The sequence below is a fragment of the Harpegnathos saltator genome, unplaced genomic scaffold (assembly GCF_003227715.2).
Source record: "Harpegnathos saltator strain DR-91 unplaced genomic scaffold, Hsal_v8.6 scaffold534, whole genome shotgun sequence".
Classification (NCBI taxonomy): Eukaryota; Metazoa; Arthropoda; class Insecta; order Hymenoptera; family Formicidae; genus Harpegnathos; species Harpegnathos saltator.
Window position 1 is genome coordinate 393,709 of NW_020230354.1, and position 18,225 is coordinate 411,933.

General features: G+C 43.4%; 1 protein-coding gene across 9 annotated transcripts in view; it reads left to right on the top strand.

Moving 5' to 3' along the window:
• The window catches only part of cno (adherens junction formation factor afadin), a 39,133-nt gene extending 25,611 nt beyond the window's left edge, over positions 1-13,522 (top strand). For 5 of the 9 annotated variants that reach the window (XM_025303144.1, XM_025303145.1, XM_025303146.1 and 2 more), the window contains 16 exons: positions 63-719; positions 834-1,082; positions 1,305-1,445; positions 1,519-1,584; positions 1,746-1,819; positions 1,924-2,042; positions 2,633-5,734; positions 7,200-7,298; positions 7,509-7,647; positions 7,759-7,986; positions 8,309-9,235; positions 9,523-9,652; positions 9,831-10,650; positions 10,791-11,050; positions 12,050-12,162; positions 12,281-12,539. In XM_025303144.1, the coding sequence (XP_025158929.1) occupies positions 63-719; positions 834-1,082; positions 1,305-1,445; positions 1,519-1,584; positions 1,746-1,819; positions 1,924-2,042; positions 2,633-5,734; positions 7,200-7,298; positions 7,509-7,647; positions 7,759-7,986; positions 8,309-9,235; positions 9,523-9,652; positions 9,831-10,650; positions 10,791-11,050; positions 12,050-12,162; positions 12,281-12,539 (7,383 nt within the window). Of the gene's footprint in view, positions 1-62; positions 720-833; positions 1,083-1,304; positions 1,446-1,518; positions 1,585-1,745; positions 1,820-1,923; positions 2,043-2,632; positions 5,735-7,199; positions 7,299-7,508; positions 7,648-7,758; positions 7,987-8,308; positions 9,236-9,522; positions 9,653-9,830; positions 10,651-10,790; positions 11,051-12,049; positions 12,163-12,280 lie in introns of all 9 variants that reach the window. The other 4 variants (XM_025303143.1, XM_025303149.1, XM_011147235.3 and 1 more) reach the window with 4 other exon arrangements.
• The last annotated feature ends 4,703 nt before the right edge of the window (positions 13,523-18,225 follow it).

Sequence of the window (18,225 nt, forward strand, 5' to 3'; positions counted from 1 at the left end):
GGAAGTTGAATTAATTTCTTCCTTATTCGCTTCCTGCTGCTAATCGAATATGTCGTTCCCAGGAACGTTACATGGACGCTTCGTCGTTGGCTTTCTGGTTAGCGAACGGCTCTGAGCTGTTACACATGCTGAAGAGTGACCGACACGTGGGAGCATTTTCCACAAGGGCGCAAGATATCCTGACGGACGCGGTGCATACATCATTCGGCTCGCTGGTGCGATGTGTCACGCTGGAACTGGCACCAGCGATGACTCAGTTTATGGCAGACGCGGACGAACCGGCGAAAGAGGCCGGGGTATTGCAGATATTTTCAAACTCGATGGCATTGTTGCGACGATGCCGGGTGAACGCTGCATTGACGATACAACTATTCAGTCATCTCTTCCACGCGATCAATGCCACAGCCTTCAATACTCTGGTCTCCAATGGGAATCTGTGTGTTCGATGGTTTGGGCGCAGGTTAAAGGCGCGATTGAATGCCTTAGAGACCTGGGCGGAGAGACAAGGCTTGGAACTCGCCAGTCAATGTCATTTGGCGACGATCATGCAGGCGACTCATCTGCTACAGGCGCCCAAGTATAACGCTGAAGAGCTGGCTACCTTAAGCTCTACCTGCTTCAAGCTGAATTCTCTGCAAGTCAGGGCATTACTGCAGAAATATCAGCCTGCCGCAGACGAGCCTAGACTGCCCGCCGAGCTGATCGAGAACGTTGTAAGGGTGAGTACGCTTGACGGAATTATGATTCGGATCTATTTATTATTGTTGATATTTCAATAATTAATTTATGTAGAATATATCATTTTTTTACATGATTTTTTTTGTTTGGTGCAGGTAGCAGAGAGTGTCGCTGATACGCTTGCACGTTCAGACGGCCGGGAGATAAGACTGGAAGAAGAACCTGTTCTGGGATTAGCTTTACTGCTACCTGACGACGGTTATAGTTGCGAGGTAATAAGAGGCGTTCCACCAGGATTGGCAGAATTTTTGGCACCTCTACAGCGAGACGGCTTATGTCGAATGGCGGCTCAACCCACTAGCAGTGGGCACTGGACCATTTACATGATAGATCACCATAACAATGTAAGCTGGATATCTCTGTAACTCATTCAAATGGAATAATCTATGTTTACCCCCGATGCTAAAATTAATTGGTAAATACACAAGCTCTCATTAAATTTTCTAATTGGAAATAAAGTTATAACAATCTTTCAACAAAACTTGCAACTGTCTGCTATACGAACTTATTTTTGTAAAAAAGATATACAAGCCAGCTCACGGGTACTTGTTAAACTTTTGTTGCAGTTGCGTAGTCCCAGCGCGATGAGTAACAGATCGGGTGGTTATACCAGTCACATCACTCAAAACCAAGCCCAACCGGAAATACATGTCATTAAATTGCACAAGAGTACCAACGGTATGGGCTTGAGCATCGTCGCGGCCAAGGTATGTGCCCTCAATTATATATCTATTTATCAGTGAAATGTGATATTTTAATTCTGGTTTAATTTGAGTGTAGGGTGCGGGTCAAGATCGGTTAGGCATCTACATCAAGAGTGTGGTCACTGGCGGTGCAGCAGATGCTGTAAGTAGTCGTATTCGCTTAATTATCACACGGATTAGAAAACCTATCTCCCTTGACATTGTAATCATTGTACTTTTCAAATATTAGAAAAATAAATTAAATAAAAAACTATATAATTTTTATTTAAATTTATCTAATCAATTTCATCTATTTCTTCCCAGGATGGTAGACTGACAGCAGGCGATCAGCTGCTCAAGGTGGATGGACAGAGTCTCGTAGGGATTACGCAAGAAAAGTACGACGGACAATGATATAATTCACAAATTCAATCAATTCCTCGATCGAGAATATACGTACAGGAAACAAGGTTTTAATCCTTATGTCATTAAAACTTTATAGGGCTGCCGAATATCTCGTACGTACCGGGCCAATTGTGACGTTGGAGGTTGCAAAGCAAGGTGCTATATATCACGGTCTTGCAACGTTGTTGTCTCAACCTTCCCCTGTTATGACGAGAGGTACGTATAAAAACTTATAAAAACAAAGCCAATTTGCGAGGCTAATTTATAGCAGCATCTGAAGCAAGAAAAAAAATAATCGAAGTGTCGTAATTGTATTTTGTCGTCTGTGTGTCGTCTACGTGACAAAATTCGCAAGGAACAACAGTCAATCGTTCATGTGACGTACAATGTAACGTAGAACTTAATTAATTCGATCTTTTTTCCTCAGTTCTTTGTGTAAAGATCTAACAAAAATAATGAGTTGTGTCGACGGCGGGAAATAATTCTCCTTTTATCACGAATAACTTCCGAAATCCAACGAGACATCACGGTTACGTAATAACTAAATTACATCAATTGGGAGAGGTGAAATAACTTTCGGTTCAACCGATGAATTCATCATAATCTCGCTTCAAGCGCACGTGTCAGCGACATTCCGTTCTGTGCGTCGTAATGTCGACCGGGTGTACACCTCGATTACCAATATCCCCGCTGACGGGCGTTTTCTTAATCCAAATAACCGTTCCGTCGAAGTAACACCTTCCGCTTCGCTTCGCCCGCAGAAAGGTCGCTTTACTAACGCTTGACTAACCACTTGTTTCGTGCAGCCTATAAGAGTCGACCGAGGTCCGAGCTCTTAGAGCCGGCGGCACCAGCGGAAGCTGCGGCAGCCGGCCAGCCAGCCACGTCACACTCGATGGGCGACTTATTGTCCCTGCCGAAGCAGACGGCGTGTCAGGATGTAGCTCAACCAGGTGCGATCCCGTCCCAACGCTTTCTCGAGGCGTCCTTTTACCGTAATCAGCTCGATCGAGGTTTCCCGCGACTAGATCTCGAGGAGTACCACTCCGCGCGGCAGGATCCGTTCTCTGTTCTCCATCAGAGAAGCGCATATTCGACTATATCTTATCCTGTCGACGAGTTCCGTGGCTTCGTCGACGAGAGAGAGTACCTGTGTCGTCCATCCACTCCCACCGTCTCCCCTGTGCGCCCTCCGAAACCCCGTACGCCTCTATACTGCCCTCTGATCTCAATCACGAGCGATAACGCGGTATCATCCGTCATATATCAAGATGAAAGCGACGAAAGCGATGATAAAATCATCGAAGAGGATGAAGGTATCGCGGAGCAAGGTAGAATCGCGACGGATAACCGCTCGTCTTACTCGGTGGACGCTATAAATCCATTTGAGAGGATCACGACACCACCGGAGGAATACGCAGCGCCTATGACAGACGGTAAACGCTCGTCACTGACTTTTGACAAAAACTTCTTCGACACTATACCGTACATCGACCAAACCGATGATATTAATCTCGCGGAAACTTCTGAATGTGTTCAGGGAACGTCGTGTAACTCTAATCTTAAGGGTGCCCACAAGCGCACAGATCGTCAAAGTCACCAGGCTCTTAATGTCGTGGAATCTAATTATGAGTTAGGCGCATGTAGCAATTTGTACTTGTCACCAAGTAGATCGACGTTGTCCGTCGAAGATCAAGTAATCACGCCAGATAATACCGTCGTAGAATCCAGCCAAGACAACTTCTCACACCTGCAAATACCAAGCGCAAATAATAGCACGGAACGCGAATTAGATATTAACGAACAATATGAGGACAGGCTAGACGACATTTCCAACTCGGAAGACTGTGCTGACGAATCAAGTTCCACGATTAACGACGATTTCGCGTCGAGTAGAGCCGACAGGAGCACCGAGGACGGCATCTCGACGCCCAAGATGTACACCATAATGCCGGAGCTGCACCTCGACCTGAGCGGACTGAATAGCGACGTGTCCAGCGACGAGTCCAAGACAGAGAAGTGCTGGAAGTCGCCGGAGGAGGTGCGTCTGGGGTGCGGCAGAGTCGCCGCTCTGGCGAAGCACTTCTCCAAACTTGGCGACGCCGGTCTCATCAGGTTCAAGTCCACCAAATTGACCGATTCTCGGCAGTTCGTATCGGAACCGGACATCATGACACCGGAAAAGAGCAACGAACGATCGCGTCATGAACCTTGGCGCGTGAAAGAGTACAAGTCGGACTCCAATCTGACGAGGGATATTGACGACGATTCTCGAATCGGCTCGGTTGCCAGGCGTAATGTCATACTAGTGGACGTCGAAACGGACGGCAACTTTGCGATTCAAGGATGCAAACTCCATCATTGCGGCGCCAAACGAGTCACCGTCGCCAGGTTTCCTTCGTTGAGCGATAGTACCGGGCAAATCGCCGTCACTGATGTTGGGAAGAGCGTAGCCTTGACAGAGATCGAAAACTACGATGACGCGTCGAATAACGAGAGCAACAATCAAGTCGCGGGAATCGAAGATCACCAGGTAGCAGCAACTGATAAGAACGAACTTCAGGCTCCCGAAAGTAAAAATCCGTTGGCTAAAAACGTAAGTGTGAAAAACAGCAGCTCTAAGCTGTCGTTGCAGGAACAGCAGGTGATCGTAGAGCAACTCGAGCAATTCTCAAATCTGGATAACGCTGATGCGCCTTTATTCATACCTGAACGAGATGTGGAACTAGTTCCTTCGAAGGACGAGAATAATGAGACGTCTGCTCCTGATAACACCGCTCGGTTAAACGTGACAGATCAATCAGAGGTAATGCCTCAGGAGAAGTTACCGTCGCTGATCAATATAAGTGATAACCCACAGAAAACTGAACAAGATGAAGCTTCCGACTCTTCGTCGTCTTCTTCTACCCTGGCTTCCGTACGTTCTCCTTCATCTTCCCATTCTTCCGTCGTGTTGTCCTTCTCGAACGTCGCGAAAAGTTCTCTGTCTCCAGAAGATAGCGAGTCGCAAGTCCATCAACGTTGCGGCAAGCATCCCAAGTCGTGCCTGTTCATAGACATTTCTCATTCTTCCGTCAAGAACCGCTCGAACGACAGTTCCTTGGAGAGTCCGTCTATGCTTCCGCCACGTGCGAGCGCGTGCACGCGATCGAGTGCGCACGATAACAACATTCTGCGCGTGCGAATTGCCAGACCGCTCTGCAGCAGCGAGGACAATTTAATCGGCGCTGCGATTTACAGCAAAGAGGAGACCGATCTGCAGATCGCGGAGCGTCGCGGCGAATCCGCTAAGTTGACGCGCAGCTGCGAAAATATCCTAAGCAGTAAGTTCCTAGCCGATCCCGTTGGTCGAGAGTGGCCTTCGGGAAGCCTTCGTAAAGACGTCGATTCGTCCCATAAATCCTGCTGCGACAGATTAAACTCTGAATCGAAGAAGAGGACACGTTGGTATCGTCACCGCTCTCTCGAAGAGCTGAAGTCGAAGAGAGCATCGAGCTGGCAGGACCACTGTACCTCAGTCCGAACCGACGAGATTCAAAGACTCGGCAGACCAGCCGGCGACAAATCAGCTCTCGAAGATAGAGAGGAGCTGCGACGGGACGGTCGCCGATCGCTCGAGGAACTGAGATCGCGGAGGGAGTCGCGCGAACAAGACAGTCCGATTTTGGTTACCGAAGTTCAACGGCCCGACTGGATGCCGAAGAGACTTCGCAGAAAACGCGTGAGTTGCGATCGGCTAAGAGGAAGCGCTCTCGAACTGTCGCGTGAGAACGAGGCGAGAGACGAGGAACCGCGCAAGTCTCAGAGCGAGTTGGACGTTTCGAGGCGGAAGTCCGACTCGGAGAGGGACGGTTGGAGCTTCCGTGAGATCAGCTCGCTGAAAGATGGTGACCGGTCGCACGCCTCGCGTAAGCAACCACACCACACCCACGTGTTATGCGTTGAATGTGCGCATTTAGTTGATCTTTTAATTTATTTTCCCCGTGCACTGCCTGAATCAGAGACGATGGATGGAAAATCGACGTTCGCCGACGCTTCAATGTCGCACGCGTTCGGACCCGTTTGTCATTCACGTTGTATAAGTTTTCTTTATCTCTCTCTCTCTCTCTCTCCCCCTCTCCCTCATTCGCGTTCGCAACGCAACCATCAAGTCCCGACAACATTCGCTCCCGACATGAACCACTCTCGCATTTTACGCAACAACACGTCGCTCTGCGGCACGACTCGTCATACTGTTAAGTCAAGAACTGACAGCGGACCGAGTTGCTTGTGCAAGATCGTAGAACATGCGTGCAATCTTCCAAAGGTCTTTCTAAAGAAAGACTTGGCCCTCCAGACTTGGCTTCTGGATCGAGAAGTTGATTCTGTCGGTTGTTGACTTAATATGATCGATTGCTATTACTTTTTTCTTATGACTTATATGTTACCGTAACATCCGCCTTCGCTTTGTGCAGAGTGATGAAAGTGTCATTCTCCGGGTTTTTTAACATGTATCCATGACCGACACGATTCTGTGTGCTCCATAATATATGACACGCGATTCTGTGCTAATGCGCGAGAGCATGATGTGCTAATTGAATTCTCAGACGCCACTGTCCGTCGTTCCGCATGGTGATAACGCATTCGGCAACGACGAGCTCGTACAACGTTACCATGCGTGCACGTGATTATTGTAGAATTATGTACGTAGTAAGAATGCCCGTGTGTCAAGTGTTAATTGTCTCATTTACGAGCTGCTGTAATTACGTGGCTTTCACTTTGTTGATTGCACGCGCGCGATCTTCTTTTATTTTAAATTGGTTTCATCGCAAGGGATCAGAACGGGAATAATCGCCTAATCGTAAACCGCAACGCACGCAGTGTAATATGTGTGTTAGGTGCATTCATGTTCATAATTATCTGTTCAACGTTACGTTCAACGCGGCTTTTCTGCAAGAGAGAGATGCAGCGCAATTTTTTTTATTTTTCTCGTCTATTTTTATTTCTTTATATTATTACGTAAAGCGATGCGAACGTCACTCTTCTGGGTGTCATAGTCGACGCTTTGGTAACACAGCAGTCAAAGTGATTTTACAGCTCGGATGTGACAGAATAACATATGTAGCACAAATTCGAACGTGGCTCGACATGTCATCACTCGGCCGTATGACATTTTCCTTCCGCTTGTTCAAAGTGTTTTCGTTAAAGTCAGCATACATTCCGCGAGAGTACCGCGATTGGACTTCGGCGACCCAGAAGAGAGCGTTTCGCTCTCGACAAATGCTTTGCGTATGTGCATGAACGACCATTTAATATCGCGCCTTCAGCACTTTGTGGTGTTCACCGATGCATTAACTCAAAGCTGTCTTTGTGTACCCGCTTGGGCAACCGCAGGTCCTCGTCGCATGAGCGAGCGGGATCTACCGTCACGGCTTGGACACGACGCCACTCCTCAGCAAATCCACAGCAGCAAGTCTGTGCCGGCATTGCATAGTAAGTAGCGCGCGAGCTTTGTGTATACGCGTGCATCTATGTATGTGTGTGTGTGTGTGTGTGTATGTATGTGCGCGCGCACATGTTTCAAGATCATTTTCGGCTTCGTCGAGTTCTAATTGAGCTGTAAGAACGATCACGCGATAACTAAGAGGAACGTCGCGACACTTCATGTGTACATTCGATACCACAAAACCTGGCTCTATTTAGATGTGGGTACCGAGGCCAAGCAGCAGCATGAGGTATTCAACCCTGGATACAGCAGAGCCTCTTCCAGCAACAGCGTTACGCCGCCTGTCCAGCCGCCTCCCATGGCTACAATTAACAGCGCGACTTCCTTGCGTTCCAGGTGAGCGCCTTTATTACACCTTTCAATAATTTCAATTCACTGAAATTGCTCTTGACATAAACTTTCGTCTTGGAGCTTCGTGATATCAAGCGAATGAATTCTCTGTTGCAGATCGAGTCACAACTTACACGACCCCATGAGAATCGGGACTTTACCGCCTTCCGGCTTGGTCAGCAGGCAGCAGTCGTCACCTAACTTGAATCCGAACCCAACGCACACTAATGCACCGTTGAATGCGCAGAACTTGGAGGCAGAGAGGTTTTATCAGAACCTAAGCGTTTATCGAAATCAAGACCCGACGGTGAAACAACAGATCAGTCCGCATCAATCGGACGAGAGGTAAAATCTACAAATTGCCATAAATGAGAGGGGGGTACCTAGTTTCCGCAATAAAATTGCGGAATTTTATTTATTCCGCAATTTTCTAATCTTTCATTTTGAAAGAACGTTTGCAAATTATTTCGATACTCGTAGGAATTAGGATATTACACAACTCATTAAATTTAATTGATAAGAGATAAGATTTTCAATCTTTTATTTCGAGTATCATACACTTGTAATTAATTACAGATTAAAATATTCTCATAAACGACTGTAGAGAGTTAAGATTTCTCTTGAACGTCATTCGAAGCATTTGTACTTCATCGTATGCACTTTTCAGGAATCCCCAACACATTCAGAAGACGCTGAGAGGCTCTCAAAATTCGCTGAACCGTCCGTCCACTTTGGAAGTTAGCGGTCACATTCGAGACCGTCCGACGTCCGCGTACATCACTCAAGGCCAGCAACAGAGCTACTCAACGATCAACAACCAGCTGCAGCAGCAGAGTGGAGGTTTGCCGCCGCGTTCGCAGTCATCACGTGACATGATTCGCCAGGAGGCGAAGCTGCAGGAGATGCAGGAGGAGGTTCGTCGTCGGGAATTACGCGGTGGTGCGCCGCTGCTGAACCAACATCGACCACCGGCGATGTACAACATCGGTGCACGAGGAGCAGCGCCTTCTCAGCAACTGTCGAATACCTTGAACGTCCGATCACCGAGACCGCTTGGTTCTACATCGAACTTGGGCACCACCTCCTCGTACACCGCTGCGAGACAAAATGTGCCGGGTTACAACTATCCGGACAACCAATACCCGCAGTACAACAGCACTCAGTACAGCCAATATGGCCAGTACAATCAATATCCTAAGCACCCAGCGGCCGGTGGCCAATACGGCCCGATGATGCCGAAGCCGAAGAACGAGGGAACGATTCGCGGCCATCAAACAATACCCAATGAGAACCTGCTCGGTAGGGATTCCGGCAGTCAGGATGCGAAATCCTACATCGATCCGAACCGACATTTCGCTGGCTCACAGAACAGTCCACATTATCCAAACGGCAATTTGGAGCAGCGCGTCGATCAATACGCCAACGACAACGTCGTCAGCCGAGCGCAGAACGGAGAGGGGCACTCTATGACGACAACGGATACTCCTCCGACGAGACCAGCTCTACCGGAGGAGAGCAGTTATAGCGAGAGCCCGCCGCCACCGCCACCTAACACTTCAACACATCCTTTATATAACAAACAAGCTGACACAAGGTATGTTACTTTGCTATGTGAAAGTATTGATAGAGATGATGGTTTTATATGTTAATATTTTAATCAAATAATCGAATAACATTGACATTTAATTTTCATTTTCTTTACTAATTTTAAGTTAAATTTAATTAACCGTTTAAAGTTAAATTAAATTTATTTGAATATCTCACGTCTTAAAGTATAAACTATAACTTATAATAATTATTATATCAGAAATTAAATCGTTGGATTTTTAAATACGTTGACGAGTCTAATTGCGAAATAATAAAGATAAATTCCTTTTCTAGATATACCGCAAGCATGCAAGATCCGCCACGGGGTAGTTACTATCCTGCGGGAGGAATCGGCACTATGCAACAACCTCGGCAGTATCAATATAGCGCGACGAATCCTTGGCAACGAGAAGAAAGAGAGAAGGTAACAAAAACCAACAGCTGTTTGCTGCACGTCAGAGAACTTTAGTATCAAGAATTGTTTTTAAGACAACTTCGTTAAACTTTGAACCTTTGTTTGCTTTAAACTTTGAGCATGTTTATTTTATTTTACTTTAAGCTCTCATTTATCAAATTACCTAAAGTGTGAATGGCGTTTTCAGGAACAAGCGCGCAGGAGAGAAGCCGCGAGACAATGGCGTGATCAGCAGATCTCCGAGTTGAGCGCGCTGGCGCACCGAACGCAGCAGCAGGAGGAGCAGCTCCGAGCGTTACAGCTAGAGAGGGACTTCCAGAAGCGAGCGGAGGAGGCTGCCAATCAAGACGACGACGAGGAAAGCAACGACCTGGATAACGAGAGCGCCCAGCGTGTTCAGGGCTTGCTGAGGATGGCAGTCAGCCAGGAGAGAATAGTCCAAGGGAATCAACAACCGCCGACCTTGTCCAGAACCAACACAAGCAATCAGTCTATGAGAGGCGGCGGCCTCTCTCTCCAGCCGATAAGCAGTCAGATGCAGCCTACTGCTGGCAGCCACTCTCACGCTTCTTTGTCCAGCCAAGCGACGTCTCAGAATGTCGGGATGAGCAGCTCCGGTCAGGATAACAGTGGCCTGCACATGCAATCGAATCAGCAGCAGCAGCAAACGGCGAATCAAAGCAGCGAGGAGCAGCAGCAAATGCACATGTCTACTAATTACGGCACACCTCTGAGTCACTTTGGCACCGGCCAGAAGCCCTATTCTGTCGGCATGTCACACTCCTCGGAAGACAGGGAGCTCCAACGGAGGATGGACGAGGTGAAGCGAAAGCAAGCTGAATATGAGGAGAACCAGAAGAAGCAAGAAGAGGAGCTCAGGCAGCATCAGCTGCACTCACAACAGCAGACGTATCAGCAGAGCCAGCATTCGAGAAACCAGCAACCTTTGCATCCCGGCATGCTGCGTCTGGATAACTTGATTATCAATGGGCCCAACATGCCTATGTGTAAGTAGATTAAACAAAAAATGAGGATCGATATGAATTCTCACGTTTACTCAAGAAGTGATCTTATGAAAATACATTACTAATCTTCTACATCCTTAGTAAATATTTTACTTACGGGAAGTTTTGTTTTTCCGCTTCAGCCTCGCAAAACAATACAAACGATGCACCTCCGCCACCAGAACGAGGTTCCAGCTATGCCGTTATGTCGCAACAAAGCGCTCTCAGGTCGAACGGCTCGACCGTGTCTAATCTACCTCCAAGTTCTCAGCAGCCAGCATCTATGAAAAAGGTTTCTTTTCATGATTCGAATGCAAATAGCGAATCTATGCTGCGCAATGTACCGTCCGGAACGTCAAATCCGCCGTCGATAACGATGGATACTATCAGAGAAGATCCCAACGTAAGTTATCTCTTACGATTTACCTTCTTCCTCTTCTTTTACGTTTATCTCATTTATTTTAACTTAAGCCTTTTTATCGTATGTTTTATTTCGGCATAATCTTTATCCATTAAGAAAAACGTACAAATCTTCTCTATATTCTTTATGTTTCAACGTCTAAATTACAATATAGTACCCTCTTCATTATCCTTTTAAGTGAAATATTGTTTACGTATAATTTATTTTTTGTTTGATGTGATGTGCGGTTTGAATAACTAAAAGAATAAACTAAGGAATAATTGTAGCCCCTGAGAGGGGATTATTTTTTGTGCGTCGTCAATATGAATTTCTATTATAAATTTGAATATATTCTGTCAAAATGCATACGATGGCAGACGAACAAGTAAGGTATAAATTTTAAAAGAGATCGTTACTATATCATGCTGTCTACGTTACAATGTCTGCGTTTAACGATGCATGAATCGTCAATTACAGTGATTATCGTCTTGGTCAATTATAGCGATCATATATCTCTCATTCAAGTGTCCGTTCTCTCATTCGTTCGTCGTGTTCATTATTAGATGTATTGTTCATATCTCATTCTATGTGATCTACGTTCTTATTTCACGTGTTGTACGTGATCGATGCTAGTCTCTATAATCGTTGCTTTACGCATACGTTATATTAATTGCTGCAGAAAAAATTACATACTTCTCTCCAAGCATTATACATTTAAATGTAATATTTCCTCGACAGGAATTTAATTCGAGACATCCGTTTGTGTTTGTTTAATTTATTGCTGCATAAGATCTGTTCCTCAAATATATAAAAATGACCAATAAATTAGTGTTGGATGATTCATCAACGAGTTTCAGGTTGAATTCTCGTCGAGGTACAATTGCATATAAATAACGCGAGATTTTTTATGTTGCTCTAGTGGTGTATACTTATCATTTGTATTATTATATTCACTGTATTCAGTGTATTTCAATTTGCATCTAATGCATTGTATGTTCACAGAATTTTATCAACGACGCGGAAAATCTGTTAGCGTCTCCCAAGACACCGGAAGGTTCCGGAACTTCGTTTTCTGGCGCCACTCCCGGGGTGATTGGAGCACAAGAAGTGTATAAGTAAGTGTTCACAGCGTATCCATTAGAGAATCCTCCAAAGGAGATTCAAATATAATTAGGTTACAATAAATTGTTTTACTGATACTGAAGTGCACTTTGACATATTTGCTTTTTCAAGGGACCCGCGACAAAAGCGGCTAGCGGAGAAACAGAAGCAGCAGCAGAACTCGCAGATTGGCGCGGTGCCGGAGAAGCTCAGCTTTAAGGAGAAGATGAAAATGTTCGCGATGGAGACCGGCGAGGACGGTACACCGCGTGACAAAGTGAAGATCTCGCGCGCCCAACGCGAGATTGACAACATCAGCAGCCCTCTCAATTCCAACAATAACAACAACAATAACACCAGCGGCAATAACAACAATAACAATAGGACCTAAACGGCGTTGCGTTTTACGTTTTCAGGCTTTAGCGCGCGAGCAGGAAGTGCCTGATAGTTCAAATGTTTCACGAAATATCTGGGATGCTTGGAGAAAAGTCACTGTTGCGAGACATGTAGGGGGTCGTGATTGAAAGAGTAAATAGATTATTGAACCATAATTAACTTTATTAGATATCACTGTTGTTAGAATTTATAGAAAGCGTTTATGATATAGAAAAGTCGTCTTTAAAAGAATACATGCAACTAAAAAAAGATAATGCCATTGTTAACAAAGTGAGAAGTTAAACTTATGGGTTGACATAAGCTTAGAGAGAGGTATTCACTGAACTAAAGTAAACTCTCTAAACTTATGGGCTAACATAAATCTAGAGAAGTATTCATGCTACGTATTCTCATATTAAAGTCTATATTCGTATTTTCGCTCTTCGCCGAAAATTTGCACATGATACTTTATCAAAGTAACTCTTTAAGATTAACGAACTTCTGCCTTAGTCTTTTTTCCGAGCACCGTAGATACTTCGCCATGCGTTCCGTGAGAGAGACACACGCGAAGGAATTACGTACACCGTGTGTAGTTTACAGCCACATGCGACGAATTAATTCACTCTTCACAGAATGTGGTGTCCCACTACGCGGAAAGGGAACATCCTATTTCTTTGCGTTTGAGACGAATCCGGCGATTCTCCATATACACACCCGTACCACATACACCAGCGTCGAAGTACAAACGAAATTTTATATAGCCTTTGACCAAAAATGTCGTGTGTTCGGCGAAGGAGGACCATTAATAAGATAACGATAATGTTACGGGCGTGATGTTAGTCGCGGCGAGGAAGAGGAGGACGGCGGTTCTCGAGCGCAACGCGTCCGTTATTCCTGACTACATTTCCGGACCAACGTAATCTTATTATAGTAAATGATAATGTACTGTGTCGAGACGACTAGTAACGGCGTAGGATAAAGGACTGATTTAAGCTCATTGACAGACACGGATCGTTTCGCGAGGGGATTGCGGATTATATCGCAAATGTACATAAAGAGGTGACGAACACAGTAGGCCGGGCAACATTGATTATCGTACGCGTTAGTTTTATATTTATCACTCTCAGTATAGCAGAAAGGTTCTGATATATATTTAAATTATACGACTATACGGATTTACACACTTATGCCATTATGCACTTAACGAAGTACGACAAAGTAGCGAACGTAGTTAGAAGAATAGAACGAAAAATAGAAAAAGAGAAAGAGAGAGAGAGAACGAGTGTGCGTGTGTATGTGTGCACGCATACGTGTGCATGTGTGTATCTGTATGCGCATAAGTGGGAAGAGTGTGGATGGCAAAAGATTTATATTTATATAATGCGTTCCAGAGAAAGAAGTAGAGAGGAAGAAATAGAGCTCTAGCTTAGTTCTCATGTTAAGGCTCGGTGTTACGTAGAGAGTTGGAATAAGAGTTTTACTGTTCTCTAGAACTCGAATGAAAGACCTACGTTACACAGAGCTCCGACGAAAGCGCCCTGTTTTTGTAGAACGAAAGCTCTACTTTTGCAGAGCGTAAAACGAATAGGCTGTTCCGCGGAGAGATACGATACGGATGGAATTCGATTAGGATGAAAGATTTCTATTTTAATGTATCTCCGATTATATCTGTTCCATTGGCATCGTGAAGATTCCACGGTCGAAAATAAAAATCTTACACGACGAATTATCGATATTGCTATTGAATTTAGATGGGGCGAGAAACTAAATTGCATTCTTGCTATCTTTCGACGATACAAAAATTATCGTCGTTTCATTAGTGGTATTTAGAACAAGAAATTATATTTTTGCTCGTTAGGCTCGTCCATGTAAGACACTTTTCACTGATGTACAGCGTGACTCACTTAAGATGTTTGTCGCGGTCTATTTCTTATTTTTATAAATGAGTTTTTAAACGAGTTTTTTTTTAGTGTATATTATATAAAATTAAGTTTTGCTTTAATAATTGATTAACCGATATTATTTTTAAGAGACATCGGAACTGATGTTTTGTTAAATATTTTAAGAGGAAAATTTAAAACAAATATCGATGATGTATTTGGCGATGCTGTAAGGTTTATGTTGCAGTGATTGATACGTATTTATTATACGCGTAGTAGCGCCGTTACCATCGTAACGTGGTAGATCTTGCGAAATGTTTATATTTGATTTCAATGTACACACATTGAATTTTCAGATGCTACAAATTTGGGGATTCGTTTTTCTCACTAATTCTTATGTACTTTTTTAACTGCAGAAATCATTGTAACTCGCAATAGTGGAATAACGGGTAAAATATTTATACCGTGTAATATGTATTATCATGGATAGTTTTCGATTTTTAGTTATTCTCTACGAAATTATTGCTTTAAATATCAGTTTATGAGTATGATTCGTATCGGAGTTATCCAACACGTTGCGTGCGATCGGTCGAGAATCGACATCTTAAGTGCCTCACTCTATTACACACAATCATCATGTTATAATCTTCTTGATGTGAAGTGATAACGCAAAAATTCAGCTCGAGATACTTCTTCGCGTAGTCCTAAGATTTCTGAGTTCATGTTAGACGCTCTCGAGGTATTTGCGCGGATGGTGTAACGCAGTATTTCAGAGAGATTGAGAGAGAGAGAGAGAGAGAGAGAGAGAGAGAGAGAGACAGAGAGAGAGAGAGAGAGAGACAGAGAGAGAGAGAGAGAGAGAGAAAGAGAGCGCTTAGTGATCTAACGTGAAGAACACACAAAGCATAGCAATATTAGAATTTAAGAGATAACTACGTAGCAACTGTACAAACGATCGTGGAGGGTGTCTATTGGCCGATCTCGCGCGCGATGAGTATCGCCACGAAAAACTGAGCGGATCGATGCTTAAGAGAAAGAGAACGCGCGTTCCACTCAGTACTTCGTTGAATCTTTTCTTCAAATTTTAGTTTAAATGTTTAATTTTTCTTTTTTAATTATGCAACATCATTGCATTCCTCGCCGTCCAGTCTGTGCGTTCCGCGTGTTACTATAAAAAGATGAGAAATCATCGAAGAAGAAGGACTTTATATTTTCGAAGCAGTATTCTTAGAAACGAACTCTCTCAGTATGTTTCGAGTATTATTTGTGATTAATTATTCGCGATAAGAACGAGTTATCTCCGACACTCCCATTCTCTTAAAGCTTACGGATTATCTTCCGGCAGTGCACGGGGAATATCGATCGCCTTTCGAGAGAAAGAGAAATTACATTATGCATTAGTTCCATCGGAGAAACGGCGGATGATATTTGTTTCGCGCGCATTTGTACACGATGCGAAGTACATTGATTTCGCGAACGATTGACGATCTCCAAGAATAGAATGGATAATGCTTAATTTTGCATTAAATATTCTAGAGAGAACTCTACATATCATTATTACATTACAACCGCGTATGAAATATTATTCCATCCATAATTCACTTCTCGCGAAAACGAGCCCATCCAACGTTTCTCAGGAGAGCTCTTTGATTAATTTCCAGCAGCGTCAATAATTTCTTGTGAGTATTGATCGTGGGAAAAATTTCCAAAACTGTATTTTCGTTTTATTCATTTTTTTTTCTTTTTTTTTTTTTTTTACTTTCATCGTTCGTGTGCTTCTACCGATTTTCGTTGTTCCGGCCTTACACCATTCCTCTACTTGGGAACGATAGTGATAGTGCTAAGCAGCTTGTTACACGCTGTCGTGTGACGAATTTTGCTCTTGTCCACAACGAATTTCCGCTCTTATTAAGTAATACGCTAATTGTACAATTATAACGCGCGAGCGAGGTTCCATCGTGTCCGTAGTCTTAACTCTTTAATTTTTAATTAGCCATAAAACGCGCCGGTCGAGGTCTGAATCGACTTTATTGATAGAGATAAATTACTTTGGTAGAGAAGACGCTTAGTTTGGCAACTAAACATATTCGCGTCGAAGCGAAGCCTAAACAAAACTCGACGTTAATCAAATGTCTTAGTGAACGAAGGGAAAAGAGAGAGGGAGATCGAGGAAGAGAAGAAGAGATCGAGAAAAAGAGAACGAAACGGGAAGATAATCGGAAGATAACTCCCCGCTTGTTGTGTATAGCGAGCGTACATACTTGCACTATATTTTGTAAAACTGTTTTCATAATCTCGTAGCGATGGTATCGGCCGATTGACTAATCGCCGAAAGCAGCTCCACCGTCACGGATGTTATTAATATTACTATATTTTACCTATAGAGTATCGATTGTAATTTCGCAAAATACGGTATATTTTTTAATTATTGTATCATGTAATGTTACTAGCGAAATACGATATTTGACGGAAAATATATGTCAGCTGTATTCAATGCTCGACGCCTTATTCTTCTCGTCCAGTAATCGCGCATTTTGTTCATTTCGTCATTGATCAAATGCACCGCTATTACTCGAGGAAATAATTATTTTTCGTTAAATAATCTACACTTTTTTTTCGTACTTTTTTAATACTCTAAAATAAATTTTTCCACAAGAATGGAAACAATTATGTTTGCTTCATTGTATGTGGAAGTGTAACGTAAATATTTCGCTCGCTACAGAAATATCGTACAACAATGTTAACTTCTCGAGTCGAAGGGCGAAGGATAGAACAAAGCATGTTTTCTGTAAAGAGATAATTTTATTAACATTCATCATTATAAAACACGTTGGATTCCGATGCATTTAATTCACTCATTAAGGCTATGCCCTGCGTTTTAACAATCATGAGTACATTAACGTCGTTCCACTTTTAATTTTCGATGTGTTCTCACCTCTACGTCTATAAGTCGGTCGATAAAGACTCAATAATGAATCAAGCTTTTATTAGAGATTATAACATTACCAAAGCTAGCAATAAACACTACGTGAGCTTCTTTTGGCAGGTACGATATACGATAACACTATCATCGATAACGATAAAATCTATATTAGATAGATTCATAATAAAACGAATAACAAGACTCCTGACTATGATTTTTCGTAAACAATGTTAAGCGTGATTAATTTTATCATTGTGGATCGATGTTCTGTATAGCTATACAAAGTGTCCTATCTCTTTGATACATCAAACTTTGATGAAAGATAAAATTAATTTCATCGTAGATGCACATTTGTTTGCATAATAAATTTTCAAATCCGAAAGCTCGGTAAGATTTCTCTCGTTAATATCACGTCGAAAAGAAAAACGATCTTGGATCTTTGACTGGAAAAATCAGTCGTTTAAGATAGCGTTCCTACGATATACAAGTATACATGTGTCAATGAAACGACGTCTCAGTATCGATTGTCAACAGGTGAGCTGTCGATTATGCAGCACTGCTGCTATACACGCGCGTTTGATACTCATCGTTTGAATACATGCGTCAAATAGAAAAATCAGAAGCGACCAACAACATTTCGATCCCGTTGACCTTCTCTATAACCGCAATTTGATTGGAACTTTCTTTAAGATTAACGAAAGCCTCTTAACTATTTATCACATCGAGCTTATTATTTAATACTGTGCGCTACGCTGGATATTATTATCGACGTCACGATACGTGCATGTCGGATCGTGCCGTGTGAGCAGAGGTGATGCATTTCGCATTACATTACATGACATAAAGCCTAATTTCATTGTTTAATTCAATCGAAACAGATCGTTCCGTGCCTCGTTCTT